The 27753-nt window shown below is 41.5% G+C and overlaps 1 protein-coding gene across 4 annotated transcripts; it reads left to right on the top strand.

Moving 5' to 3' along the window:
- On the top strand, positions 1-27621 carry wdr25 (WD repeat domain 25). 4 transcript variants are annotated; one of them, XM_046366405.1, is made up of 7 exons: positions 1-130; positions 7272-7922; positions 18695-18842; positions 23568-23698; positions 24359-24529; positions 26063-26203; positions 27025-27621. In XM_046366405.1, the coding sequence occupies exons 2-7, from the start codon at positions 7290-7292 to the stop codon at positions 27244-27246; spliced, it is 1446 nt and encodes a 481-aa protein (XP_046222361.1). In that variant the 5' UTR covers positions 1-130; positions 7272-7289; the 3' UTR covers positions 27247-27621. The 4 variants fall into 4 exon arrangements, with proteins under 4 accessions (XP_046222361.1, XP_046222360.1, XP_046222362.1 ...); XM_046366404.1 differs by lacking the exon at positions 1-130 and adding an exon at positions 268-441; XM_046366406.1 differs by lacking the exon at positions 1-130 and adding an exon at positions 551-766.
- Positions 27622-27753: the final 132 nt, after the last annotated feature.

The raw sequence follows: 27753 nt of genomic DNA, 5'->3' as shown, positions 1-27753 counted from the left end.
GTCAACCGCCGTTAATCCTCATCGAAGAGGAAGTTAAACTCCATCGAAGAAGAACGCATCCAACATTTTTAGCTGGACGCATTGGTTACATGCAATTACTCTACTTTCTCCTTAACCACTTCACTGAATCGTAAGTAACGTTAGCTACAACTACCATTCCCGTAACCGTTAACTGTAGTGGCATACCTGTTATAGACACAGGAATATGGATATTGCTAGACAGCTTCTTGCTTGAGTTGCTAGCTAGTTAATGACTGTGACTAATGTTATGCGATTGTCCATGAATTCAGTAAATGGTTATCCAATTTGCCCATGTAATTACTACACCTTTAAATGATTACGGTTCCGTACACCGCCATCTGTCCATGTTTACAGCGAAGACGGAAGTCATTAAAAATGACTGTAGGCTGCAAATGTGTTAACCGGGTCACTCAGTGTACAGTAAGTGGTGTGTTTTGCATTTGTGATATGAAAGTAGAGGTGATTTATGTTTATAGGACCGTTACCGCAATTGAGAATCGTTTCACGTTTAGATGGAGTACGTTTTGGTTTCCAGAGAAAATGATCCTTTAAACAGAACATGGAAGGGCATTGGACTAAAATTAGTACAGTAACGTTAGGCTCCTTTAGTCCGTTATTGGGCTAATAGCCGTCTAGTAAATGGTGCAAAACGCATTTCCTCATGGGTGGGTATAATTTGTGGAACGTTCCAAAAACTTCGTAAACAACGCATACAACGTTGAATATCGGCAGAGTAAGAGACCAGGTAGGGAGTGAGCAATTTTGTTGTTTTTTTTCCACGAAAAATGTCTGTCCTCACACTGGTAGCCTATGGACAAGCATTAAGAATAAGCTACGTTGTGAGTTGATGCCTATTCGGCAGCTAGTTAGCTAGGGGAATTGATCATGCTACGTTGTATGCATGGTTTGTTGACATCCTTGTTATTTAGGTAGTTTAGGGAACAGATTCCTGTTGGAACAATCACAGGGCCCAATGTGTTGTCAGGATTTGTAACAAAGCAACATTTGAAACATTTTGGTATTCTAGTTTCTGAAAGCAGATAATTGCTACCAGTGACATTATGATTAGACCTACTCTGACAGAAAGCTAATAAATATCTATTGCTAATAATGTCTATAAGAGGACCAATTACTAGAACTGTTGTGCACTTTTAAGTATTTAAATTTAGGAGCACCACTGCACTTAGAGCACAGAATCATGACCAAAAAAAACTGCTTGTTACGTTAAATTTGTTATTGTGCTCCTACATTTTTCAACTTAAACGCACATGTGCTCCATGTAACAAAGTTCAGTGTAGAGCCCTGTTAGGCTAGCAGTTTTTCAGCTGCCAAGATGGCTACAGATTGGAACACCAAGTAATGTTATTTGGTGTTACATTTTTATTTTTTTAAATCTACATCATACTGGGAGTTACTCTCGAGTGGCGCAGCGGTCTAAGGCACTGCATCTCAGTGCTAGAGGTGTCACTACAGACACTCTGGTTTGAATCCAGTCTGTATCACAACCGGCTGTGATTGGGAGTCCCATAGGGCGGTGCACAATTGTCCCAGCGTCGTCCGGGTTTGACCGGTGTAGGCCGTCATTGTAAATAAAAATGTGTTCATAACTGACTTGCTTAGTTAAAGGTTAAAAAGTTACAGGTTTCCATTAGGTACTATTTGCTGTAGCACAGATATTTTTTCGACCAACCTTAGCGATGCCGTATTCTAACTTGATTTGTGGAAACCGGAGTCTCGTAAAATGGACTGGTTCAGTTGTAGGGGTTCCGTTTGAATTTAAAAAATGCTCCGTTTATTATTATTATTATTATTTTTTTTTTGCTCAATGAAGTAATCCAACAATTAGGCTGCCATCTTGTCTATTTCAAGTCTTCTTTCATAGATTGAGACATGTGGGTACACCCTGAACTAGAATTCGTCCTTCCAGGAGACGTTGAATATGCCAATTCTACTTTAAGCCCAGGAAGCAGCCATTCAACTTGCCATTCACCAACTTGTCAAGCTTAATAATGTCAAAATACATTAGGTACTTATCAAATAATGAAGTTTCCCTGAGCAACTGTCGTCATTTCTGTTGTCACAGCCGGTGTACTTCCAAAAAAGGTCTAAATAAAAAGCTACATTGGATGGTAGCCTAGTGGTTAAGAGCGTTGGGCCAGCAACCGAAAGGTCACTGGTTTGAGTCTCTGAGCTGTCTAAGTGAGAAATCATCCGTCTGTGTCCTTGAGCAAGGCACTTAACTCGAATTGCTCTTGTAGTTCATGCTGGATAAGGGCGTCTGCTAAATCACTGAAATATAAAGTAAGAGTTGTTCTTCTGGCCTGGCTGGTCTAGCAGTATTGCTGCAGCCTCCGGCACGCGTCTACAGTGTTGTTATAGGTTCGAACCCGGCCTACTTTCCTTCGACACAACCGCTGTCATCTTCTCTCTAATCCCATAAACACATTTTTTATTTATTTATATTTTTTGTAGCGTGTGGTTGTCTGGGTGGCCCATGTTATGCCTACTCATGAACTAAAAAAAACCATGTTCAATCTCTATTGAAAGTGCTCTTTAGCCCAGGAGTAGATTGTGGAGGAAACTGTCTGATGTAGACTGCAAATGATGTAGATTCTAGTGTGGTCTGCAATACTTCAATCCAGCCGATGTCACTAGTATCTCTTATGAAGTAAATTGTTGTGCAGAGTGGATGGAAGTGGAGAGGGAATTGCATATGGATAGAGCTTAAGCCTCAATGTAATAGACAAAGGGTGTGTTAAGTTCACGTCAATGTTTGTTATGTAGCATGATGGTTTTTACTGAAACTGGCACCGTTCTTCAACAGCCTTTGAGGTACTTATTAGAAAAAAGGAAGGGAAGCACTCCTAAGGTACACAATAGGTCTTTGTAGATAGAAGGAGCTCTTAGGAAATTGTACATCAAAAAGGAAGGAGGACCAAGGCACTCTTCATATAACTAACTAATGTCTTTATTTGTATGGCATGTTCAATTGAACAAATATTTTCAAACTGTTTCGTTTCGGCTGCAAGGCCTTTGTCAGGGAGTACAAAGATGCTTTGTTCAAAAGACATTGTATTTGCCCCAATCTATGTGGATTGAAGAAGGGATGGTTACAGAATAGTTAGTCAATATTCATGAGACAACACCTAGTAACAATATTGTACATTCAAAAGTGAAATAGATAAGGTATAAAAATGAATATTAAAGTTAGAAGTATTAGAAAAGACAAAGTAGTTCTAGCCTTGAATAGGAGTGGGTGTATGCGAGCTATACATTTCATAGTGCACTAGATCAAATCAAGTTTATTTATATAGCCCTTCGTACATCAGCTGATATCTCAAAGTGCTGTACAGAAACCCAGCCTAAAACCCCAAACAGCAAGCAATGCAGGTGTAGAAGCACGGTGGCTAGGAAAAACGCCCTAGAAAGGACAAAACCTAGGAAGAAACCTAGAGAGGAACCAGGCTATGTGGGGTGGCCAGTCCTCTTCTGGCTGTGCTGGGTGGAGATTATAACAGAACATGGCCAAGATGTTCAAATGTTCATAAATGACCAGCATGGTCCAATAATAATAAGGCAGAACAGTTGAAACTGGAGCAGCAGCAGGGCCAGGTGGACTGGGGTCAGCAAGGAGTCATCATGTCAGGTAGTCCTGAGGCATGGTCCTAGGGCTCAGGTCCTCCGAGAGAGGGAAAGAAAGAGAGAATTAGAGAGAGCACACTTAAATTCACACAGGACACCGAATAGGACAGGAGAAGTACTCCAGATATAACAAACTGACCCCTGACACAAACTGCTGCAGCATAAATACTGGAGGCTGAGACAGGAGGGGTCATGACAGCAAACATGGACCACGGCTTTCCAAACAGAGGGTAGTTGGGCAATATGTCCACTAGATGACAGCAAAGGGACCACTAAGACCCTACAGGAATGGAGAGAAATCGATATCTTCATTTTTAACCAAGGTACTTAGTGCCCTGCAGTTTGTAAAACCAAAAAATGTTAGTGGTTTAAGATGGTCCCCTCTTCTGATTGAGGCCGGTACATGATCAATACCCATAGCTTGTAGGGAGGCAGGGTTACCATGGTGTAAGGACTTGTAGTGCCTTGCCATGGGGTAGTCTTAGTTGCCTACTCTTTTGGGGCACTGGTGTTCTGTTAAGCTGGTGGTTTTACAGTTAATTAAATGTTTGACTTGATATTCTGTGTCAACAAAATACTTTTTCTGTGCAATATTTCTACAATGGTTGCATTTGAAAGAGCCAGCTGGGTTTGTGGTTTAGTCTTTTGAGAGTCACCAGGAAGGTAGCTGTGGACGAGTTTGTCTCTTAAAGCTTATGACTGGTGTCTCTGGGAAGAGTTTGCGTATTAGCGTATCACTTTGGATGATTCCCCAATTCTCTTTTAAAGACTAATGTTCTATGCAATATTTAATCAACAAGGCCCGAAGGGGTGTGGTTTATGGCCATTATACCACGGCTAAGGGCTGTTCTTATGCACGACGCAACAAGGAGTGCTTGGATACAGCCCTTAGCCGTGGTACGTTGGCAATATACCACAAACCTGAGGTGCCCTATTGCTATTATAAACTGGTTGCTAATGTAATTAGAAGAGTAAAAATAATTGTTAGTCATACCCATGGTATATGGTCTGATATACCACAGCTTTCAGCCAATCAGCATTCAGGGCTCGAACCACCCAGTTTATAATTTGTAAAAAAAAGTACACGCTCTCTTGTGCATCACGAGGAACTCCCCTCCACAACAAGTCCTCTCTGTCAAGTCATCCGGCCCTTTCCGAATTTGAACCCCGACTCAAGAAGCGATTCTCCAATACAGCAGATTTGACACTGTAGTCTGTTTCCTGATTGCAAATTCTGCAGACTCTTTAGAAATGGCTATAAGGAATTTTCTATTTTAGCCTTTTGGGATGGAAACTGTGTGCCCTCCGAATGGTATTCCCATCTGTAGGTTTCTTAAAGTTGTATGTGTGCAAAAAGCCTGTCATTTTTACTGATGTCAAGATCCCCAAAAATGTAGGTTCTCTTTGGTGTACTCAATAGTCAGTTTGATGTTAGGGTTAAGGTGTTGGTGGAAGGAAATAAGTGAATCTTCTGAGCCATATAATCTGGTAAAATAACTTTTTAATTTTTTTTTTAGAAGGATCCAGAAAGAAGTCATTTTCCCATTTACCGAAGTACAATCCAACGTAGTAAGGGCTGTAGCAAGCTCCAATGGCACATGCTTTAACTTGTTTAAAGATGAGGTTCTGGAAGACAACATTTCTATTATTTAGAGTCCACTCAGTCAGTGAGAATGAATTCTGAGGGAGGCGTGTCAGGCAGAGTACTCAAGAATGGTGCATAGCTGCCAATCCTTCATATTCAATGGTGATGTACAAAGACACATCCAAGGTGACTGAAAAGGAAGCTGTGCCTCAATTCCTTGATTTTATTCAACACATCTGTGGTGTCTTGAAGAAAGGCTGGGTGTGATGGCAGAAAAGGCTTAATAAAGTAATCAATGTACTTGGAGATGAGTTCTATCAGGCTTTCTGCCTGAGGGGGCTCTCTTATCTGAAATATAACTCTGAGGACCCCTTTCAATTGTGGCGGCAGGTAGCCTAGTGGTTAGTGTTGGACTAGTATCCGAAAGGTTGCAAGATCGAATCCCCGAGCTGACAAAGGTAAAAATCTGTCGTTCTCCACCTGAACAAGGCAGTTAACCCATTATTCCTAGGCCGTCATTGAAAATAAGAATTTGTTCGTAACTGACTTGCCTATTTAAGTAAAAAAAAAAATCTGCAAAATCGGCGTCCAAAATGACAGATTTCCGATTGTTATGAAAACTTGAAATCGGCCCTAATTAATCGGCCATTCCGATTAATCGGTCAACCTCTAGTATGTATCGTGCGTATGTTATTGACCTATTTTGTTTCTACATCTGAAGGCCTGGTACAAGAAAAATACATTTCCAACTACAGACACCAGTGTCAGGTCAGTCAGTTTCTGTGCCCTCAAACACATTTTAAGCCTAAATCCACTTTGTCCAGAATGCAACATAACAAATTTACACATTTTGATGTGGAGAACCTGTTTTAAAGGGTAAACGTGACACAAACTAAACATAATGTCTTAACACTATCAACAAGGCAGGTCCTACAGGCCCTAGTTTTGTCGCACCTCGTGTGGTCAGGTGCCACAAAAAGAACTTAAGAAAATTGTAATAGGCTCAGAACAGGGCAGGACAGCTGGTCCTTGGATGTACACAGAGAGCTAATATAAATAATATGCATGTCAATCTCTTCTGGCTGAAAGTGGAGGAGAGATTGACTTCATCACTACTTTTATTTATGAGAGGTATTGACATGTTGAATGCACCGAGCTGTCAGTCTAAACTACTGGCACACAGCTCAGACACCCATGAATACCCCACAAGACATGCCACGAGGTCTCTTCACAGTCCCCAAGTCCTGAACAGACTATGGGAAGGCACACAGTACTACATGGAGCCATGACTACATGGAACTCTATTCCACATCAAGTAACTTGACCAAGCAGTGAAATTAGATTTTAAAAAACAAACAAACATTGGCACAAAGCAACACAAACATTAGCACAGACACATGCATATGAGTTAAGTTAATTAGCTGAGTACGAGGGAGCAAAAGACATTCGTTTAGACAAGACCCTTACACTGTCATCAGAAAGGGGTTCTCCAGAAATGTTCATCACAGCCTTGTTCTGGTCATGCTCCATGTGGTTGGATAGTCTTGCATTCTTCCTTCTCCTCTGTGTTGGCCTCTTCCGCATCTTCTTCTTCTCTTTCTGGCCTAAAAAATCTTGGGAGAAGCAGGCCTCACGGAGTGTCTTGGATGATCCTCATTGTCACTGCTCGTAAAGTTGAAAGAAACAGATGTGGGTGTGATCTGAATTCTTGCAGGTTGGTTTTCTCCAGGAAAAGACCTTGCCATCTCTGTAGTCTACTTCACCTTATTTGCCTACCTCATGCTTTTTGCACACAATGTATATAGACTTTTTTTCCCTCCCTTTTCTGTGCTATTGACTTGTTTACTCCATGTGTAACTCTGTGTTGTCAGTTCACACTGCTATGCTTTATCTTGGCCAGGTCACAGTTGTAAATGAGAACTTGTTCTCAACTAGCCTACCTGGTTAAATAAAGGTTAATTAAAAAATAAAAGAAAACATTTAACACTGCTTTAAACCTGTCTCTTTAATTGACATCCCACAGGGTTCTGGGGAAAGGACAATGACCTCGTTAGTGGCCTATGCTGATTCTGACCAGGAGGATGATGACGGATCACTCCCTCATCTTGCCAACTGTCCCATGGATGATATCAGGCAGTCCCAAGGAAACCAGAAATGGTTGGATTCTAATTTCTACGGACCATTATTACCCAGTCCCCATGACAAACAACTGGAAATAGGACAATGTGGTGATGGTAGGACAGTGTCTGAACCTCACAGGGAGATTTATCCCCTTCCATTGGGTCTCTCAGGGGTTGTGGAGAACAGCTCAAACTCAAAACCATACACTGCTCCACAATACTGTGTTAATTTGGCCACAGCGAAGAGGCATCAGGCTGCACCACCTGGTGTCTCGCCATACATTCCTAAGAGACAGAGGTTGGCCACACAAGGAACGAGAGAAGAACCAACCTCTTTGGAAACAAATGATAAGTCCACTGTCTCCAGGCTGCTGACAGAGGTCTCTGAGCGGGTGCGTCCGTACCTGGGGCCCAGGCCTGGCAGGGCAGCGGTGCCCAGGTGCATGCAGCTCAGCCTCCAGGCCCACCAGGCTCCAATCAACATGATCCAGTGGTGCCCAGTGCCCCAGCTCAGCCATCTCCTACTGTCTGCCTCCATGGACAAGACTGTCAAGGTAACCATGATGATGTGGTAAATGGTGTGTGAGCCATTGAGTGCTCCATGTTTTCGGTCATACATGTCGTAGGGTAAATCATAGCCTACACACAGGCATACTTTTACACTTGTCAGTCCTAGGGACAGGTAAGTGGGTAATTAGTGTACAGATCTGATGTTCAATGTAAGTGGCTCACCAGGTTAGACGGTAAGATGGATGATAACAGCGAGACATGCTGCCTTTAGAAACACCTGTGTCACTGTCAGAGCAATGTGTGTCAGGACCCATGGGATTTCCTTTCCTCCACTACTACCTACTATTGTCATGATACCAGAATTTTGACTTAGATACCATGTTCAGTATCACAATACTCGATACCATCACAATAGTACATACCAAAACAATACCCAAATGATACCACAGCAACAACAAAATAAGAATGCGTATTAGTCACAGGATGGCACTTGTTCCAGATATATTTTGAGTTCAATATAATTCCATAGATTTTTGAATGTATGCTTTAATTAATAAATGATACAATCATACAATCAATTTCAATTAGTTTTTTTTACCAGTCTAACTACATAACAGCATAATGGTAATCATTTATTTGAATGGTAAATCTCTATTGATAGGCTGGGTAAATCAAGATGTAGCCTAGGCCTGTTCACAATACACGTGAATGCATTGAGCTTGTTTTGGCTGTTTTCCATCTGTAGCCTCATGAAATCAATCTGTATACCTTCCATTTGGGACATATTTTATTGTACTGATCAACAACATTTACATAGAAGCAGTCTCTTCTTTTATAAAAGTGCCATGATGTCATTCACACACAAACTCCCAGTGGTGAGCACATTTGCATGCACGCAAATCATTTGATATTACATTGATTTACGGCAGTAAGCAGAGTATGGAAATTGACATGTAAACATCTTACTCTGCTTATCTTAAGGTCAAAATCGAAGTAGGCATAGCATACATACACCAATTAAAACCCCTGGTTTCAGCGCAATCTTTCAAATTATTAGGGCATGTAAGCGGCTTAATCTGCACATGTGCCAGCAGCAAGCCTCCCTGTTATGCCGAGTGAAGAGTTCAGGAAACACCTGTAAGTATGCATCTTAGAAATAGTTTTCACATACAAACTTTAAATGTCCGAATCAAATGGAATTTGATTGACATGGTCACTGTGGTAGAATGTTTCTTTTTATGGCCTGATTTCAGATGTGAACAGGATTATTAGGGAATAAAAAATAAAAAAAACTATTTATATTAATTCTGTGCAACTTCAGGTGCGCGTTTACTGTGAACACTGTAGCTGTACCCGCTTTAATTGACTGTTTTAACAGTGACCTACTAGGCTACTGTGGCTATTTGATTAAAATGTAGGCCTACCATGAGAAAATGCATCATAACATTTGAACATGAAAATAGCAGTTCTATCATTGTCTACAGTAGCAGCCAATGTGTGGTGTTCAATGTAGGCCTACATTCCATGAGACTTTTGGAAGAAGAAAAAAACACGCAGGGCTTGACATTAACCTGTTTATCCACTTGTCCTTCAGACAAGGAGGTGGCGAAACATTTTGTTGTGGTGTTTAATGTAAGAAACCACTTTCATTATTCCCATTACAGAGAATCAGACAAATTATAATACCCTCTGCTTATTCGCTACTTAGCTTATTCAAGCCTGTCTCAAAATACAACACTGACCTTTTTTTTTTAAAGACATTATTTTTTAAAATCTCTGTACCAGACTTGCTTTTCAAAGATCGCTTCAAATGTACACACTTTGCTCTTGTTGGAAGCAATCACTCCCACATTGCTGACTACAAAGTTGCTATAATTCGGGCCAATAACGCACTAACTAGCAAAGAATATGAACAAATGTGCACACGTGGCTACATGCAGCACTCGCTTTGATCTCAAAACAATTGTGTAATAATCCTGACTGCTCATGCTGTAAAATAGTCCAGTTCAAAGTGAATGGCACATCCATATATGGCAAGGGTCTATTTGCATATAGGTCTACAGCAGCTCTGATTGGTTATGGCTCACCGGTCTGTACTCTGTGTAGAGTACGGGCCTGAGTCATGCCTGCCAATGCAATAAAATCTGATGCTCTATGCCTACAACTAAATGTTTTGCATACAAAGTCTTGCATAGTTAGTTTTGTTTCGGTATGTTGCATTGAAAGTGGTTAATATTGCGTTGATTCGATCACATAATCCCACAGTAAAGGGAAACGTTGATGGTGTTAACTACTGGGGGGAAACTCCACTCAACTTTCTAATCTCGTGCTTCTCTGTGCTGGCTGTTATTTCTTCTGCAAGGCTGTCCAGGCAGAGCTGCACCCACAAACCGCTTAAATGGAACATTATATGTAATCATGCTCAGTGTTTCCTCATGGCAGGCTAGAGCTAGCAATGAGTGCGCTATGGGAATATCAGCTGTGCTGAAAGAGACTTGTGCCTCTCTCAATCAGTAGATGACATGGGACACATTTGCCAGAAGTACCCAAAAGTATGTTCTAGTATCGAGAGAGTATTGACGTTTCGGTATACCATGTAACACCCCACCCCACCTCTTTAAGGAATACCTAGGATAGGATAAGTAATTCCCCCCCCCCCTTTAAGATTTAGATGCACTATTGTAAAGTGACTTTTCCACTCGATGTCATAAGGTGAATGCACCAATTTGTAAGTCGCTCTGGATAAGAGCGTCTGCTAAATGACTTAAATGTAAATGTAACACTACTACCTACCACATTTCACCGGGGTCGTATGGCACCAAATGGAAGAAAATGGAATGAAACTGTGAGGGACTACCTTAACTTGCCAGATAAGAAATTGTTTTAATTTTCTGTTGCAAAATGTTTTGCTACGGTGTGCCCCAATTAAAACGACCCAGGAAGACCTAAGTTTACCTAATGTAACCTAGGTTCTATGATGTCTCTCACTTTGGGTAACACCTCTTAGGGATGGAGTCTAGGAAGGTCCAATCACACAACGCCTGTCGGACAGGAGCAATGATCAATAGTGGACCAACCCACTTTCCATATAAGGAGCTGTAGTCTGCTCCCATGTTCACGTCTAAGTACGTTCATCTTCCTTACGCAAAGCATGAAGAGTAATGCGGTGAGAGACCTCACTCATAATATCATAGAACCGGGGTTACATTAGGTAACCTGAAGTTCTATTTCAATTACTCGTTCGGTCACTTTGGGGATATAGCCAAATCAAGTAGAGCTCAGATACTATCCGAAGCCATGTCTGGATCGGATCAACCCTCAGGAGTCCCGACAATAAGCACTATGTTCTAACGAGGGTGTAGTGACGTCCAGTTCGTAGAACCTCACAAATGTATGGGGGGGTACCCCAGCATGCCACATTATAGATATCTTGAACAGAGATGCCTTGGAACAAAAACAATAGCCATAACGCTGAGCGAGAAGGTTCTGGCAGCTGGTTTATATGTGAGCTACTCAAAGCCTAAAGCCTGGCCGTGGGGTCTACAACTCACCTAGCTAAACGCATAACTGTAGTTAGCCGCAGAACACTATTGCTCTTTACAGGCTGAAACATCTCCCACGACCATAGTACCAAGGCACAACTGGTCAACCTAGCCAGCGAGGGCAAACTACACAAGGGGGAAAGTAACACTACCCAGTGTAGGTATAAGAGCTAGCTCAAAGTGTGTACTGGCGGACGGTAGCCCTGGTATTAGCTGGCTGGCAGTTTCCTAGCTATTGCTTGCACACTGATGGCTGAAGAACGTGAATTGCATACTTCTAAGTGAGCTTCGCCTAGTGGTGTGGCGTGGGCTAACTGCATCACAGCAGGGGACTCGCCCTGTGCAGTGGTAAAAGTAGCCATATCTCTGGTATGGAGACTCGGGCTATGCATCTGCTATTCGAAGCGTAGCTGTATAGCTATAGCGAGTCCGTTCGCCCAGTGGGTCAGTAGTCTAGTTATATCAAGCATACTTCCCGGGGAGGGAGATCTTGTCGTGTGCTTCACCAATACTTAGCTGTGCAGCCAGTGTTACCGGGCGTTTAGCTAGCTAACTTAGTGTTCACGTCGAGGGTTAGTAGCCTCGTCCCTAAAATAGGAAGCTTGGGGAAGTACCATGGCAGAAATGAGCTGAAGAGGGGTCGAAAACTGCTGTAAATCAGTGATGTGCCTTGCTTGGCTGGAGCTCCAAAGGTGCTCACCAGATTAGTGCCATAGGAGCAACAGTGTGCGAGGGCGGAAAATGTCAACAAAATTAGCACTTTTAGAACAAAATGACCTTTTAGAACTAGACATTTTTTGAAGGCCAAAAAAATAGCTAGCTATGAGGTTCATTTTGAGAATTTGGCTAACCTTGAAGGCAACCTAGTTAACTAGCTAGCTGCTTCTCAAAACGAACCTCATTGTGGCTAGCTATTTTTTGGTGGGTCTTAAATGTAACATCCAATCAATCTCCAGGCCTCCAAGGGAGTATGTGATTTGAGGTATGGGAACGCGAGAGACTAGTAGCCTAGCTATAGCAAGCACACCACTAACTGAAGAATGTGCGTTCTTTCTTAGCTAGCAAGGTTAGTTTAGAGTCTGGCTAACCGAATCTCGAGTATATTTCATTTCTTCCACTTTGGTTGGAATAAGCAACACGAAGCAGGTATCTGGGCTGGTAAAGCGAGAGCTAGCTGTCATGTGAGGGCAATCCTCAGCACGAAGCTTCTGTCCTGCGCTTGGCGGCTGAGTTCTTGACCGTCTACCTGTGAACAGTTAAGCAGTGGTCCAAGTCGATGCTGAGTAGAGGACCTTGTCGATTGTTTCTCTATTGGCGGTTGCACCCGTCTATGACCGACTTTGTGTGACTGGATCTTCCTAGACTTCGCCCCTAGCAAGGCGTTACCCAAAGTGAGACACTGAAAGAGTGATTGTAAGTAGAACCACCAGCTAGCTATTCATCTCATCCATAGGTCAATTGGTGCAGAAAGCGGAATATTTTGATCCAGAGCAAAAGTGCGTTTCCTGCACAGCGCCAGGGAGCATTAGCTACCTGCTACCAATGGGCTCGGTATAATTAACATTTTAAATATTCATGATGAAATTTGCCTATTCATGCAGGAGTGCAAGTGTACTGCTGCTAGGCTCCCTCTGTCACTTGGCAGACTAACTCAGACGACAGGGCTTGTGAGTTAATTGTCTGTTGCTGGGGATTAGATCAGTTAGTAACACTAGATTCATAATTGTTTTCCTCGTCCAATTACTTAAATAAAACCTATTTGAGGATGCAAATTAATTGAGCCCGTATCAATATTTATTGTTTGTATAATAATCTGTCTAAAGTCGATCAATCTCACAAATAATTTGAATGGGCCACCCAATTGGAATATGCAATGCAGAGTTAATCCAGGGAAACCCAAATAAAAATTAGTGCCAAGCTGAGGAAGGGGGGACAGGTCAGTAGGGGACACGGGTAGGTCAGAAGAGGACCCTATGTCCCTGGCCAGCCCTGGTCTTTTGTCGGCTACTATTTGTCATTTAGCTGCAGGAGAGAGATGTTTGTAGCTGTACACAGTCACCATGGTTACAGCAGATGCCTCGCAATAGTGTTTATGTTGATAACATGAATACAATTTTAATATTTTTTGTTACTTAGATACCATTAGGAGGCTGATTTTTCATTTGCCAGGACTTTAAGTGACCAGTGAAATGGAAAATGTTGCAAACATTAATTTTCTACATTAGGCCTACACATTTTACAGCCTACTGTCAGAACTTTTCCTTTAGAGGGCAGTGTTTCTCTTACAATGATTATTTAGCTGAACTTGTTTAGATGTTGCTGTTGTTCATGATAGACAGAAATAGTATTGTACAGTTCACTTACTCCAGTATATTACATTTTCAGTTTCATTTTTTTGTGTTGCTCTGGCATTCCCTCTAATGTCTTCACTGCTTTACATTTCCAAAATATTTGCCTCTAAGCTTCTAGGAGATTCTGTTTGGTACAGAGCAGCGAAGAAGGAGCTTGTTCCTGAATTGACATGTCACACATTCCTGTCGACTCTCTGTGGAGTATGGGGGCTGTCATACTTCTCCATGCTCTTTCATGCTCTGTGCAGTACAGTGTTCAATAATGAAATGGAGGGAGACGGATCTGGCTCACAGATCTTCAAAGACCCTCTGGATATGCTATGGCATAGAAACTTCTCATCATTAGTTTTGCCCTTCACACATGAGACCACCCACTCAATTTCTGACGTTTCCTGAGGAGACTTTTCCAAAGGGGCTGGCAGATGCTTTCTTTTGACACTGAGATGTCTCCCATGGCACCGACAGTTGGTACCATTGCCACTTACTTGAATCAGGGTTTGTCCTTCTGTAGCTCAGTTGGTAGAGCATGGCGCTTGTAACGCCAGGGTAGTGGGTTCGATCCCCGGGACCACCCATACGTAGAATGTATGCACACATGACTGTAAGTCGCTTTGGATAAAAGCGTCTGCTAAATGGCATATATTATTATTATATTATCATTGGGCTGTTTTTGCAGTCTTCCTCTTGTCAAGTAGTAGAAACTACCTAATCACACTCGTGACAGGCTGGTGCACTTTTCCTTTGTTTCTTCACGACTAGGATCAGCGAAGCCTGCATTCAAATCACAAAATCATTCAGCTATTTCTTGCTTGAGATCGATTTATGGCACTCCAAGTTAATTAGCTAGATAAATGAATTAGCGAGTGCTGTCTTGCTTTTTTTAAACCCTCAAAATAAGCCCTAATCTACAACTGAATTAAGCCAATTTGTCAGTAAATAAAATAAAACACTTTTAAAGGTCCAATACAGGATCAAATCATTTCTGGGTGACAATTAAATACTTTATTTTGATTTGTATTCAATGAAAATTGTACAACAAAAAAAAATGAGCAAAGAGCAATTTCTCAAGAACTTCGCTAGTGCTGTCAGGGAGTGGTCTGAGAGGGGGGCAACTGAAAACTAGCTGTTTTTGCCAAAGAGGTTTGGAACTCTCTCTCTCTTATTGGTCTATGAACTTGGGAGGCTAAAACTCCCTCCCACCAAAACAGGCTAACAATTCTGTTGGCCTTTTCAGACAGCTATTACACTAAAAAGGCATCATTTTCACAATTTCACAGTATTATTCCAACCTCCGTGTGGAAATATATACTGAACAAAAATATAAATGCAACACGTAAAGTGTTGGTTCCATGTTTCATGAGCTCAAATAAGAGCCAAGACATTTTTCCATATGCACAAAAACGTATTTCTCTCAAAGTTTGAGCAAATGAGCTTATCCCTGTGAGTGAGCATTTCTCCCTTTTCCAAGATAATCCATCCACTTGACAGGTGTGGCATAATCAAGAAGCTGATTTAAACAGCACTATCATTACACAGGTGCACCTTGTGCTGGGGGGAAATTAGAAGGCTGTTTTGAGAATTCTGAGTGTGTGCAAAGCTGTCATCAAGGCAAAGGGCTACTTTGAAGAATCTCACATATACAATTTATTTAGATTTTGTTTAACACCTATTTTTTTGGTTACTACATGATTTCATATGTTATTTTGTAGTTTTGATGTCTTCACTCTTCTATAGTGTAGAAAATAGTAAAAAATTGTGTGTTCAATCTATTGACTGGTACTGTGCATATATAAAAGACAGAAAAATCATGTTTTTTACTGCACCGGGACTTTTTAAAGGGATAGTTGACCAAAATGTAAAAAATCTAGTAACAAGGGAGAGACTGCAATCCAGACCTGCGTTCATGACGAGTACCATTTTAAATCTTTACTTCCATAGTACTTTTGGTGTTTGCTGGAGGGGCTCCTCTATGGGAGGAGTTTGCAGTTTTGCAACTAATCTATTAGTTCCATTTCGCTAGGGCAGCTCAATCACTCCCAACTAAACTTTTTGAAATTATTTAAAATAGTTTTTGACCCAAGGTCTGCTGCAATCCATTCATTTTCTGTGTTAACCTAGACACTAAACCACTAAAGTTGTTAGTATATTCTAAGTTCTATGCCCAAATGAATGCAAGCATATCCGTTTTTGGTGCATATGCACTTGTTTCCCAGCCAAAGTGAGAGGTGAACATAGAGCCTCAGATTACCGTTTCTTCCCTCTCAAAAGTAATTCAATGCCATCCTAAAGGACTGTGTGGCTGCCTGGGGCCCCAATGTAGGAGGCAGCAAATAGTATGTGAGATTGTTTACATGTACAGCAGCCCAAGGCTTTTACTCTGGTTTCAATTTCACCGCCAGATCATTATCTCAGCGTGATCCTACTGGTAGATATGGATTGCCGGCTTTACCTCAATTGCCTTGTCACATTGACATTTATTCACACAGTCTGAAAATAGCATTCCCGTTGGCTCTGGAGGTGACGGTAGAGCACCAGGATGTATTCGACTAGTGGCCCTGTCATCATGTCACAGGCTCTGTCTCACTCAGGGGATAGCGAAATATCCTTCACAAATAGCTCTAGTTCTCCACCAAAGCAATTGATCTAGGTGGACATGTTTTGTAGTTTGAGTGTTTGCTTGTGGACTTAATTTATCACAAACCCTTGATCCAATGTGCTATTGGATGCAATATACTTTTAAAATTAAAAATGTTTGATCTACAGATAAAATTAAATTTAAAAAATCCCTCCTGCATACACTTAGCAATATGATAGTGGGGGAGGCAACTTTTTTTATTTGGGCTAATTTATTTGAATTGAAGAACCGTGAAAGAAACCGATGAGTATATTTTTCCCAGTAATCTATCGGGAAATTGTCCAGTTTGAAATGCCCCATATTACCGATTTTACTTAGGCGAAGTGTGAGTGTAGCACCCTCTTAAAGAACCATACCTTTTTCTGATACAAAATAATGCGTGTGATTTTAAAAAGTCTCTTTGTGCTCTCTCTCTGGGGTGTATGAGAATTCCCATTACAACCTTTAAAGTTCCTCAAAACATGACTGTCTCTCATTAACCGCTGCACTGTATCCAGGGATCTATTCACTAGGAACCAAACAGAAGCAAATGGGGGGCAATCTACCTGAATTTGTTTGCACTAGGGGTGCGCAGGTCCGCTGTTTGTTCACCTGCAATGGCTAATAACCCGTCCGTAACCACCTGACTATGTGAAAATCTGAGGACCGCACACTAGTAGACTAGATGTTTTTTGTGAGCTGAAGCTCCAGTGCAGCTTGACAATGATCCAAAACACATAATCAAGTCTTCATGAAAAATGTCTTAAAAGTAATAAATTAGAAGTTTTGGAATGGCCTAGTCAAAGTCCACACCTAATCGCACTTGAGATGTTGTGGCAAAACTTGAAATGAGCAGCTCATGCTTAAACTCACATTTTGCTGAGTTAAAGCAGTTTTCTATGCAAGAGTGGGCAAAAATTCCTCCACAGGGATGTGATGCTAATCAAAATGACAGGAAGCATTTGGTTGGAGTCATTGCATCTACAGGTGGCACACTCAATAACTGGTTGTAAGGGGGCAATTGCTTTTTCACACAGGGGAATTGGGCGTTGCATAACTTTGTTAATAAAATAAATAGAATAAGTAGAAACAGTAAGATTACACTTGTAAACTCGGGTTCCCTTTTATCTAATATTAGGTTTCTGTTAAATCTGATAACATTCAGTATAAAAAAAAAACATTTTAAAGTGTAAAAATAGAGAATCAGAAAGGGGGCAAATACTTTTTCACAGCAGCTTCTCTTCTGTTGCCCTAAAAGACACAATTAACCCTTGCTCACCAAAATATCATAAATCGTTAGACTGAATGCTTCAATCTATTTGAAGCATCGGTAAAGTTTCATCTCTTCTTTCGCGTTCGCAAAGATGTTTAGGGACGGGAGAGAGTGCAATAAGAAAATAAAAAACGGAGATATAATACTGTTTTGACCATTTGTAAGGAAATAGAAAGCTTTGAAAACAACCCAACATGTTTCTGTTAAGATTTCAATTCGGCTTGGATGTAGATGCATATTTTGTGGTTAAAATCAGCTTTGATGCTAATAATGATGGCACCTCTACAGATGCTATATAACTGAGCATTTGCATTCTCTCAAGATGCTGAAAGAAAGTAATCATATTTCTCAACACTTTGCCTACATTTGGCATATGACTTTACTGCAAGAAATGCTTAATTCTGCAAGAGTTAATATGAAGGCTATGTGAAAGGTTATGGACCTATAGTCAGTGTCCAGATTTCAGTTTCCATTTAACCCATCTGAACAGGAGGCTACAGTGCCCTTGACATGCCATAGGCCTATTTGAAGACCTCATCTTGTGACTGTCAAATTTGTATAGATCTTCACAACATCCTCATTTACCACTTAACCCAAAAACATTTCCCGAAACATTACTTTTCTTGCCATCCGTCTCTTTACTTTCAACTCTCCTTTCGCGCCTTTCCTCTTACTGAATTCAACTCCGACATTGTCCTTTTTGCCTCTGTGGGTTGACATGAACGTTTTCTTCCTGTTCCCAAAAGCATTTGGCAATTGACGCACGAACAGTTAGGCCATGAAGCTTAGGCTTATGCACTAATGCCAGACAGCTCAAAATAATGAAATAAAAACCTCAATGTAGCCTATAGGTACACATTTCACAAGAATAATATATTTCGATTTTAAGATATTGTTCTCTCTTTATTCAACCCGCATGCCCCCTTTCATCCACATAATATTTAATGACCCTAAACCTGTCCACCCCACTGAGACTGTGGGTTCTGAGTCAACCCGCATCACTCGTTTGCACTAATGAATACACCCTGTTTTGCAGATTTGGGATGGTGCAGAGAGTGGGCAGTGCCTGCAGGTATACTCCTCCCACTCTGGGGCGGTGCGAGATGCCTGTTGGTCCCCCTGTGGGCGACGCCTCCTCACCGGCTCCTTTGACAACACGGCCATGGTGACGGACGTGGAGACAGGTGAGCAACACTCTCTGGAACAATCCAAGTCACTTGTAATTTCATATTGGTGAAATAATGTTTTGTGTGTTTTCTTGATTAGTTTAGGTCTACTAGTGTCCCTTTTACATGTATTTCAAATCAAATCAACTTTAATTGGCCACATACACATGGTTAGCAGATGTTAATGCGAGTGTGTAGCGAAATGCTTGTGCTTCTAGTTCCGACAGTGCAGCAATATCTAACAAGTAATCTAACAATTCCACAACAACTACCTAATACACACATCTAAAGGGATGAAATAAGAATATGTACATGTAAATATATGGATGAGCGATGACCGAGCGGCATAGGAAAGATGCAATAGATGGTATAAAATACAGTATATACATATGAGATGAGTAATGTAAGACGTGAACATTATTAAAGTGCCATTATTTAAAGTGACTTTTCCAAGATCTAACATTAGACCATTGAAAAATGCCATATGTAGAAAACTATGGATAATCATTGAGACAAATAGCATTTGATATAAGGCTGATTGTGCACTTAAACTGGCATAGCCAACGTAAGTGGAAAATCTTGTAAAGTCCGTCCCCTTAAATCCTCCAGTAATGCATATCCTATTTTCTTAAGTGTTTTTTTCCCAACCGTAAACACATGTAAGTACGTGCGTTGATTTAAAGCTCTGTGGCTCTCCATCTTTTAGGTCACCACATGATTAGTCGTTGCAGTGTGCACTTCCTCTCCCCGCGTCGCTGTCAATTCTGCCAATAAAGCCCTTGGATAATTGCTTCACCCACCCATTAAATAACCTGGCAGGGTAAGTGATCGATAGCAGATCCACAGGCAGAATCCAGCATGCCCACACACCGCCAAACCTCAGGCACCAGACTGCTGTGACATTATCTCCTGTTTACCCCTTCCTGTCGTTGGTCACAGAGTGTGAGGACTGACCCAGCACACAGGGGATGTCCTTAGGACATAAGAGGATGCTCCCGTTGGGCTCCCTTTAGGGTTTTATCGGAACAATATCCCACAGAGCGTTCTTGAAAAGTTACATGTTTACCTCAGTTTGGTTGCAAAATAACATTACAGTAAACTCTTCATGACCATTTGGAATGACAGTTGGGCTCCATCAGTCAAATTTTACACTGGCAGGTCAGCACTCATGAATACCAGTATGCGATGCTTCATTATCTGGCAGGCAGGGAGACTAGGCTCACTTGCTCCCTCTACCGCCATCACTAGATTTATATCCCTCCGGATGGCGCATTTTGGTGAATGGCCCAGACCTGAGGTATTGAGATAATTAGAATATCAATGCAGCAGCATTTGTTATGTCCGCGCTGATAGTCACAAATTCATATATATGTTAATAACAGGTGGACTGAGGAGCTGGGGTGGTGTGCTTCTGTTTGGAGCATCAGCTTGTAATCAATAGATGTGATTCATTGGCTCTTGATGCTCTTCAATAAATCAGAGGCTCTCAGCTGCAACGAGAAAGGCTGGGTTCTTTAGATGATGGGCTGTCAATGTAAACAGCAAAGCCCGTGGCTGGCTTTTGGAGAGCCCGCACTTAGTGCCTTCAGAAAGTATTCATACCCCTTGACTTATTCCACATTTTATTGTTACAGCCTGAATTCAAAATGGATTAAATAAAATAAATTCTCGCCCATCTACACATCCAACCCGAAAGCCAGCCGCACCAATGTGACGGAGGAAACACCGTGCACCTGGCAACCTTGGTTAGCGCACACTGCGCCCGGCCCGCCACAGGAGTCGCTGGTGCGCGATGAGACAAGGATTTTCAAAATTCTTCAAGCTCTGTCAAATTGGTTGTTGATCGTTGCTAGACAACCATTTTCAGATCTTGTCATAGATTTTCAAGGAGATTTAAGTGAAAACTGTAACTAGCTTATGGTAGATAAATTAACACGAAATTCTCTGGCAACAGCTCTGGTGGACATTCAGTCAACATGCCAATTGCACGCTCCCTCAACTTGAGACATCGGTGGCGTTGTGTGACAACTGCACATTTTATAATGGCCTGTTATTGTCCCCAGCACAAGGTGCACCTGTGTAATGATCATTCTGTTTAATCAGCTTCTTGATATGCCGCAGGTGGATGGATCATCTTGGAAATGGAGAAATGCTCACTAACAGGGATGTAAACACGTTTGTGAATTTCTTTTTATGGGTATAATAATAAATATTAATATTATTTTTCGAGGCATTGGAAAATCTCCATGGTCTTTGTGGTTGAATCTGTGTTCAATATTCACTGCTCGACTGAGGGACATTACAGATAATTGTATGTGTGGTTGTACAGAGATGAGGAAGTCATTCAAAAATCATGTTAAACACTTATTGCACACAGAGTGAGTCCATGCAACTTATTATTTGACTTTGTAAGCATATTTTTAATCCTGAATTTATTTATGCTTGCCATAACAAAGGTGTCCGGTATTTATTGACTCAAGACATTTCAGATTTAAATTTTTAATTAATTTGTAAACATTTTACATTTTATAAATAAAAATAAAAAATTCAGGCTGTAACACAACAAAATCTTGGAAAAGTCTGAATAGTTTTCGAAGGCACTGTACATTATCTGACCCCTTGACCTCAACGGTCCAGATTAAGGTACCATAACACATGCTTTGGCCATTTGTTTGCATTCAATGGTACCATGCTTCCACCTTTTCTTTCTTTTTTAAAATTTTTGTTAGTAGTTACTAGTTAGTTGTTAGTAGTTACTATTTTGTCTCATCGCTACAACTCCCGTACGTGCTCGGGAGAGACGACAGTCGAGAGCCATGTGTCCTCCGAAACCCAACCACTGCAGCGCGCATCCAACCCAGAGCCAGCCGCACCAATGTGTCGGAGGAAACGCCGTGCACTGCGCCGGCCCGCAACAGGAGTCGCTAGTGCGCGATGAGACAAGGATATCCCTACCGGACATCTTAAGTGTTTGTCTCAAGAAGCTCGGTCCAATTCATTACATTTGTTGAGTCCTAAAGCAGTCATATTTGGCCTACAGAAGGGCATTAGTGAGAAGTGGCAGCTGCTTTTTGGGCTTTTTCAAGCCTGTTCTTGGGCCAGTGTGATTGGAAGCCACTGGAAGAATATTCACAGGCAGGGGTTTACAACAGAAGCTGTAACTTCACTTTGAAAGCATCCACTTTCATACATTATGCTTTTGCCTTCAGCCATTTCATCGTGTTTTTGGACGATTCTTCCTTCTGGGAGGAATGTATGTGAAGTGGTCATAATATCATATGTTGCTTAACCATTAGTGTCCTGCTTTTTGTAACTTCTCTAATGAAAGATTTTTTATTTTTGCTCCATCTATCTTCAATGTCTCTCTGTCTCTCTGTCTCTCTGTCTCTCTGTCTCTCTGTCTCTCTGTCTCTCTGTCTCTCTGTCTCTCTGTCTCTCTGTCTCTCTGTCTCTCTGTCTCTCTGTCTGCCTGCCTCTCTCTCTCTCTGCCTGCCTCTCTCTCTGCCTGCCTCTCTCTCTGCCTGCCTCTCTCTCTGCCTGCCTCTCTCTCTCTCTCTGCCAGCGCTGTGGATCATATTGCTAGGAGATCAGCTCTAGCACAGAGATTGGTCCCCTCCCCTTATCTTCAACCTCCGCTAAGCTAATCAATGTTTCTTAATTTAAACACGAAAGGCCTTATTTGTTATGCTGGTTTCTCATAGTCTCCCCGAACATTAGCTTTGAATCTCGATGACAGATCTCAGATCCCTCCCAAATCACAACCATTAAAGGCAAAGATGTGAAATGCACCCCGCCTAGCCACACGTCTGAAGAAATATTCCACAAACTTTGCTGATCAATAGGACGGGGACTCGCTCCCCCCAATAAATAAGCGAGTCCCTTGTCTGTGGTTATTTCTGGTGACACTTTCTCATTTAAACAAATTTGTGTGGAAATACACATTTTAAAAATGGGGTGGTGTTTTGTCCGACACTTACTAGAATTTAACACTTTTGAGGGAGTCTTTAACACTGCTTATAGAAGTCTTGGTTGTGTGTGGGATTGATTAAAGAGGAGTCGCATGGCCCTGAGGCACGTTTCACATAGCCTTTGACAGGTCTGCTGCTTGGGTATAGTCTGGAACGGTCCCCTTGCAGGTTTATGCTGTACGTTCTGACGGAAACATTGGGCTGTTGCACCCTTTTCAGGCTTGATTATATTTAAGCCCTGCAATGTTTGTTTTAAAGCTCAACATCACTATAATTTAATAAGGAAAAGCTTGTTGACACTTGCTGGCCGAAACAACAGTGGATTTTTGTTTAGTTTTTTAAATCTTTTATCATTTCTTTGTCAGTTTTAAATTAGCTTTTTATCTGGACTTCTTTTTTACGTGTGTGTGTGAGAAAAGCTGCTTTTGGTTTTCAAATACTAATTTGTTCTGCATGGTTAACGGCATAGTTCCAAAAATATCACAGGACTTTCACAAATGTCTCGTACTTTATTTGGATATCACTGATTCATTGTGCCAAAACATTGTGCTAACTGGGTTTGTCATATATGATGTACACTTATGGGGTGGCGCAGGACCAAACATTTCCTGGGGTGGTGCAGGACCTTCCTTAATCTGAGGGCTCCTTTTGACTTTGAAGTGGCTCTGTGTCCAATTTCTCTGTCATGTATGCTTTATCCAAGCTGTTATTTTTCCGTACTCCTCTCCTGTTTGCTAGAGGTTTGTGGTGGTGGTTTCTGTGTTTGGTTCCTCAGGACAGCAGATCGTGAAGGTGGGGAACCAGTTCAAGGTGATGTGCTTGGCAGTGCAGCCCAACGATCCTGAAGTGTTCCTGTGTGGGGGTTACAGCGCAGAGGTCAAGGCCTGGGATGCCCGTACCTGCAAGGTCAGCCGCATCTCTTCTCTCCAGCACCGTAGGCCTATCCCTGTTAGACCTGGATTCAAATTGTATTTGTTTTCTTTGAAATACTTTCGTAATGGAAACAATAGATGAGGTTTACACTTTTGGGACTATTCTATCTGGCACTCTAGGCAGGCTCTGTCAAACACTCAATTTGATATTTGTTCCCAGGTCTGATCTCTCGCTGTGGCTGTCCGTCACCGAGAGTCATCTAAGCTAACAGCATTGTCGAGGCATGCTAATCTACACTGGTGCACTGCACCCCTTCTGGCTTGAGTTCAGACTGGCATGTTCCCAATTGCCTAGCCACTAGTGCATTTTAATGACAAAGTTATTTTTTCTGCCAGTAGGTGTCAATGTACACTACTGTTCAAAAATTTGGGGTCACTTAGAAATGTACTTGTTTTTGAATGAAAAGCACTTTTTTTTTGTCCATTTTAAAATAACATCAAAATTGATCAGAAATACAGTGTAGACATTGTTAATGTTTCAAAAACAAGGACATTTCTAAGTGACCCCAAACTTTTGAACGGTAGTGTATGTTGCAGAGGAATTGGAGTGGTCATATCTGCTAGAGGAGCCAAGCTTCACAACATGCAGTATTTATTCAACCTTCAATTTATGCCCTATCTTCTGTGTTCCCAGGTGGAGAGGGTGTACAGGGCACGGATCCAGCAGACTCTGGCCATCCTGTTCCTGACCGGGGGCAGGGAGTTTGTGACCAGCAGTGACTCGGTCAGCCGGGACTCTGCCGAGCGCACGCTCATTGCCTGGGACTTCCAAACCACCGCTAAGGTCTCCAATCAGATCTACCATGTAAGAAAGAACAGGGTCGTGTTCAGTAGGGCATACTGTATCAAAACAATTTGCAACGGAAAATGTATATGATAGTTTCTTATTGGATAATTTCAGTTAGTACCTCCCTAGTTATCTCTGTTTCAAAATGTCCCTAAGGGACAAGGCCTAGATAGCTTGTCTCATCCCAGCCATGTTGTCCCTGCTATTGCAAACACACTGTGCTTGTAAGGAGCAAAGAAAATCTCTTAACTAGTCATAAAGTACTTTATCAATCTAAGATTAGTAAATCATTTTTTAAAACTTTTAAATGAATTATAAATGTATAAATGCCCATTGGTTCTTGAAGAATATAACATAGAAATGCAGCTTAGTTTATTTGTCATACCCCATCAGAACTGAAAATATTAAATTGGAATAAAACAATGTTGGTCGTAAATGTAAATAAACACAATATAGCCTCAAAGCATGAATAAAACTATACTGTACAAAAATATAAACGCAACATTCAACGATTTTACTGAGTTACAATTCATATAAAGAAATCAGTCAATTGAAATAAATAAATTAAGCTCTAATCTATGGTTTTCACATGACTGGTCAGGAAGCCATGGGTGGGGCCTAGAAGAGCATAGGCCCCACCTACTGGGGAGCCAGGCCTAGCCAATCAGAATGAGTTTTTCCCTACAATGGTTTATTACAGAAATAAATTCTCAGTTTCATTAGCCTTCCTGGTGACTGGTCTCCGATCCCACAGGTGAAGAAGCCGGATAAGGAAGTCCTGTGCTGGCGTGGTTACACGGCCAAATTATCTAAAATGACATTGGAGGCGGCTTAGAAGTTAACATTCAATTCTCTGACAACTGCTCTAGTGGACATTCTTGCAGTCAGCATGCCAAATGCACACTCCCTCAACTTGAGACATCTATGGCATTGGGTTGTGTGACACAACTGCACATTTAGGTGGTCTTTTGTCCCCAGCACAAGGTGCACCTGTGCAATGATAATGCTGTTTAATCGGCTTTCTTGATATGCCACACCTGTCAGGTGGATGGATTATCTTGACAAAGGAAAAATGCACATTTTTGAGAAATAAGCTTTTTGTGCATATGGGAAGATTTCACGATGCCTCGTGAAACATAGGACCAACACTTAATATGTTGTTTTATATTTTTGTTCAGTATATAATGTTGATATCATGGATGGTAAGTCCTTGCATCCATAACTATGTTTATGAATTTGAGTAGTTACATTTTTCTAGCCTCTTATCCTTCAGCTTTTTACTAAAACAGTGACCGGATGCGCTGCTTTGTTTCAACTGCAGATTGCCCCTTTAAAGCTCTTGTTTTTGTTTTCCATAATAGTTGGATACTACATTTTTCCTCTCCCTGTAATGTATGTCAATGTCGGTCCATGCAGCCATATGTCTTATTGACTATTTAAGTGCATGTGGGTGGTTTTCATAGCAGAAAATACAGATGGTATCATTTGAGTATGAATGCCAAGCCAGTTGAATGCTTTCTGACCTTCTCCCATTCACTTGATTGAATCCAGGAGCGGTACACGTGCCCCAGCCTAGCCCTTCACCCCCAGCAGGACTCCTTTGTAGCGCAGAGCAATGGCAACTACATGGCCCTATTTTCTGCCCAGCGGCCATACAGAATGAACAAGAGGAGGCGGTATGAAGGACACAAGGTCAGTGGTGATGAGGCTGTGCGGTTGCATGGGAGATCCATACGCTCTACAAACCGCTCTATAGCTAAAAGCAGTAGTCCCTCTGGTCTGTCATTTACAGTCCTCTACAAACGCACATGGTTAAACAAAAACAATTACACCGATGAGTCACACACAGAACGTGACATTCAGACATGTTATACAAATATTAAAGGGACCTGCTGAGGTTTTGCTGTCAACATTTGTCTTACGAATGAGTAGCCTTCGGCTAGCTATAGAAAGCAGCTGTAACTTTAGTGTAGTTTCAACGTTGGTCTTTTGTGTAAAAACATGGTCTGTCTGCTAAACGTTGCTAATATATATATTTTTTTACATTCCAATTAGAATAAACGTGTCATTTATTTGTTTATGCATGTTATTTCCCCTAAGTGGGAATGATTTGCCAAACAGTACTGAGATGTGTATTACTAACAATAGACATAGGTGGTCTTTATCTTAAATCCTCTCATGTGCATGACGGAGGTAATAAAGGAAACCGTGTGAATATGAAATGCATGCAAAGCAGTAATAAAAATAATGATGGTTAGGGCTTTTCCACTAGGTACTCTAACTACTATAGAGGGAGTCTCAATCAGACAGTACAGGATTGCATCCTCAATGCAATCTCGAGCTGCATTATTGTAAACTTGTATTTCATGAATAGCCCATTCCTATCTGAATTTTGATAATTTTTTGCACTGCAAGTGTCAGAATAGAAGTGGAAAATGTGGGCCTGGGTCATTTGCGGTGTGTGTATAGTGTGTAAATTGATTTCATTGTTAATGTAAGGTGTGATTGTTTAGGTTGAGGGCTATGCGGTGAGGTGTGGCTTCTCTCCGGATGGGTCCATACTGGCCACGGGCAGCTCCACAGGCTCCGTCCACTTCTACGACCAGCAGAGTGCTCGGACGCTGCACACGCTGCTCGCACACCAGCAGGCATGCATGTGTGTGTCTCTGCACCCTGTGCTGCCCGCTGTGGTGGCAACGTGCGACTGGGGTGGCGAGCTCAGGATCTGGCAGTGATTGGCACAAAGAAGGGGAGGAATTATAACACCCAGACACTACAAACATCCAGGCATCCTTCCTATCCGAGCTGCCGGAGAGAAAGGAAACTGCTCAGGAATATTTCCATAAGGGCAATTTACTCTTCATACTGAAATTCGCTTCCATTCAAATACATACCTGTTGACCAAACTGCTGGCAGTTGTCTATTGCTTAGTTTATATCATAACTTCAATCAAATGTCAAGGCAAAAATGTAAAATGGACTTTTTTTGGTTGTTTTTTTGGTACCATAGCTTACTCAGGAATTAGTGTACAGGATTCTTACTCGCATTGTAAATGAACGACGTGATGACCCTGTTTGTCACAGCTATAATAAAAGTACTAACCTATTCTACATTCATTGTCATGTATGTGGTGTGTGGTCTTTGTAGAAGATGATCATTTGCAGTCAGGGGCACATTACAGTGCAGAGGATCAAAGACAGGTTTTCTTAATGAACATTTCAAAGGGTATGTTTTTAAAAGCT

The sequence above is a fragment of the Oncorhynchus gorbuscha genome, linkage group LG10, assembly GCF_021184085.1.
Source record: "Oncorhynchus gorbuscha isolate QuinsamMale2020 ecotype Even-year linkage group LG10, OgorEven_v1.0, whole genome shotgun sequence".
Taxonomy (NCBI): Eukaryota; Metazoa; Chordata; class Actinopteri; order Salmoniformes; family Salmonidae; genus Oncorhynchus; species Oncorhynchus gorbuscha.
The sequence above is the reverse complement of the archived record's forward strand: the minus strand, read 5'-3'. Positions and strand labels throughout refer to the sequence as shown.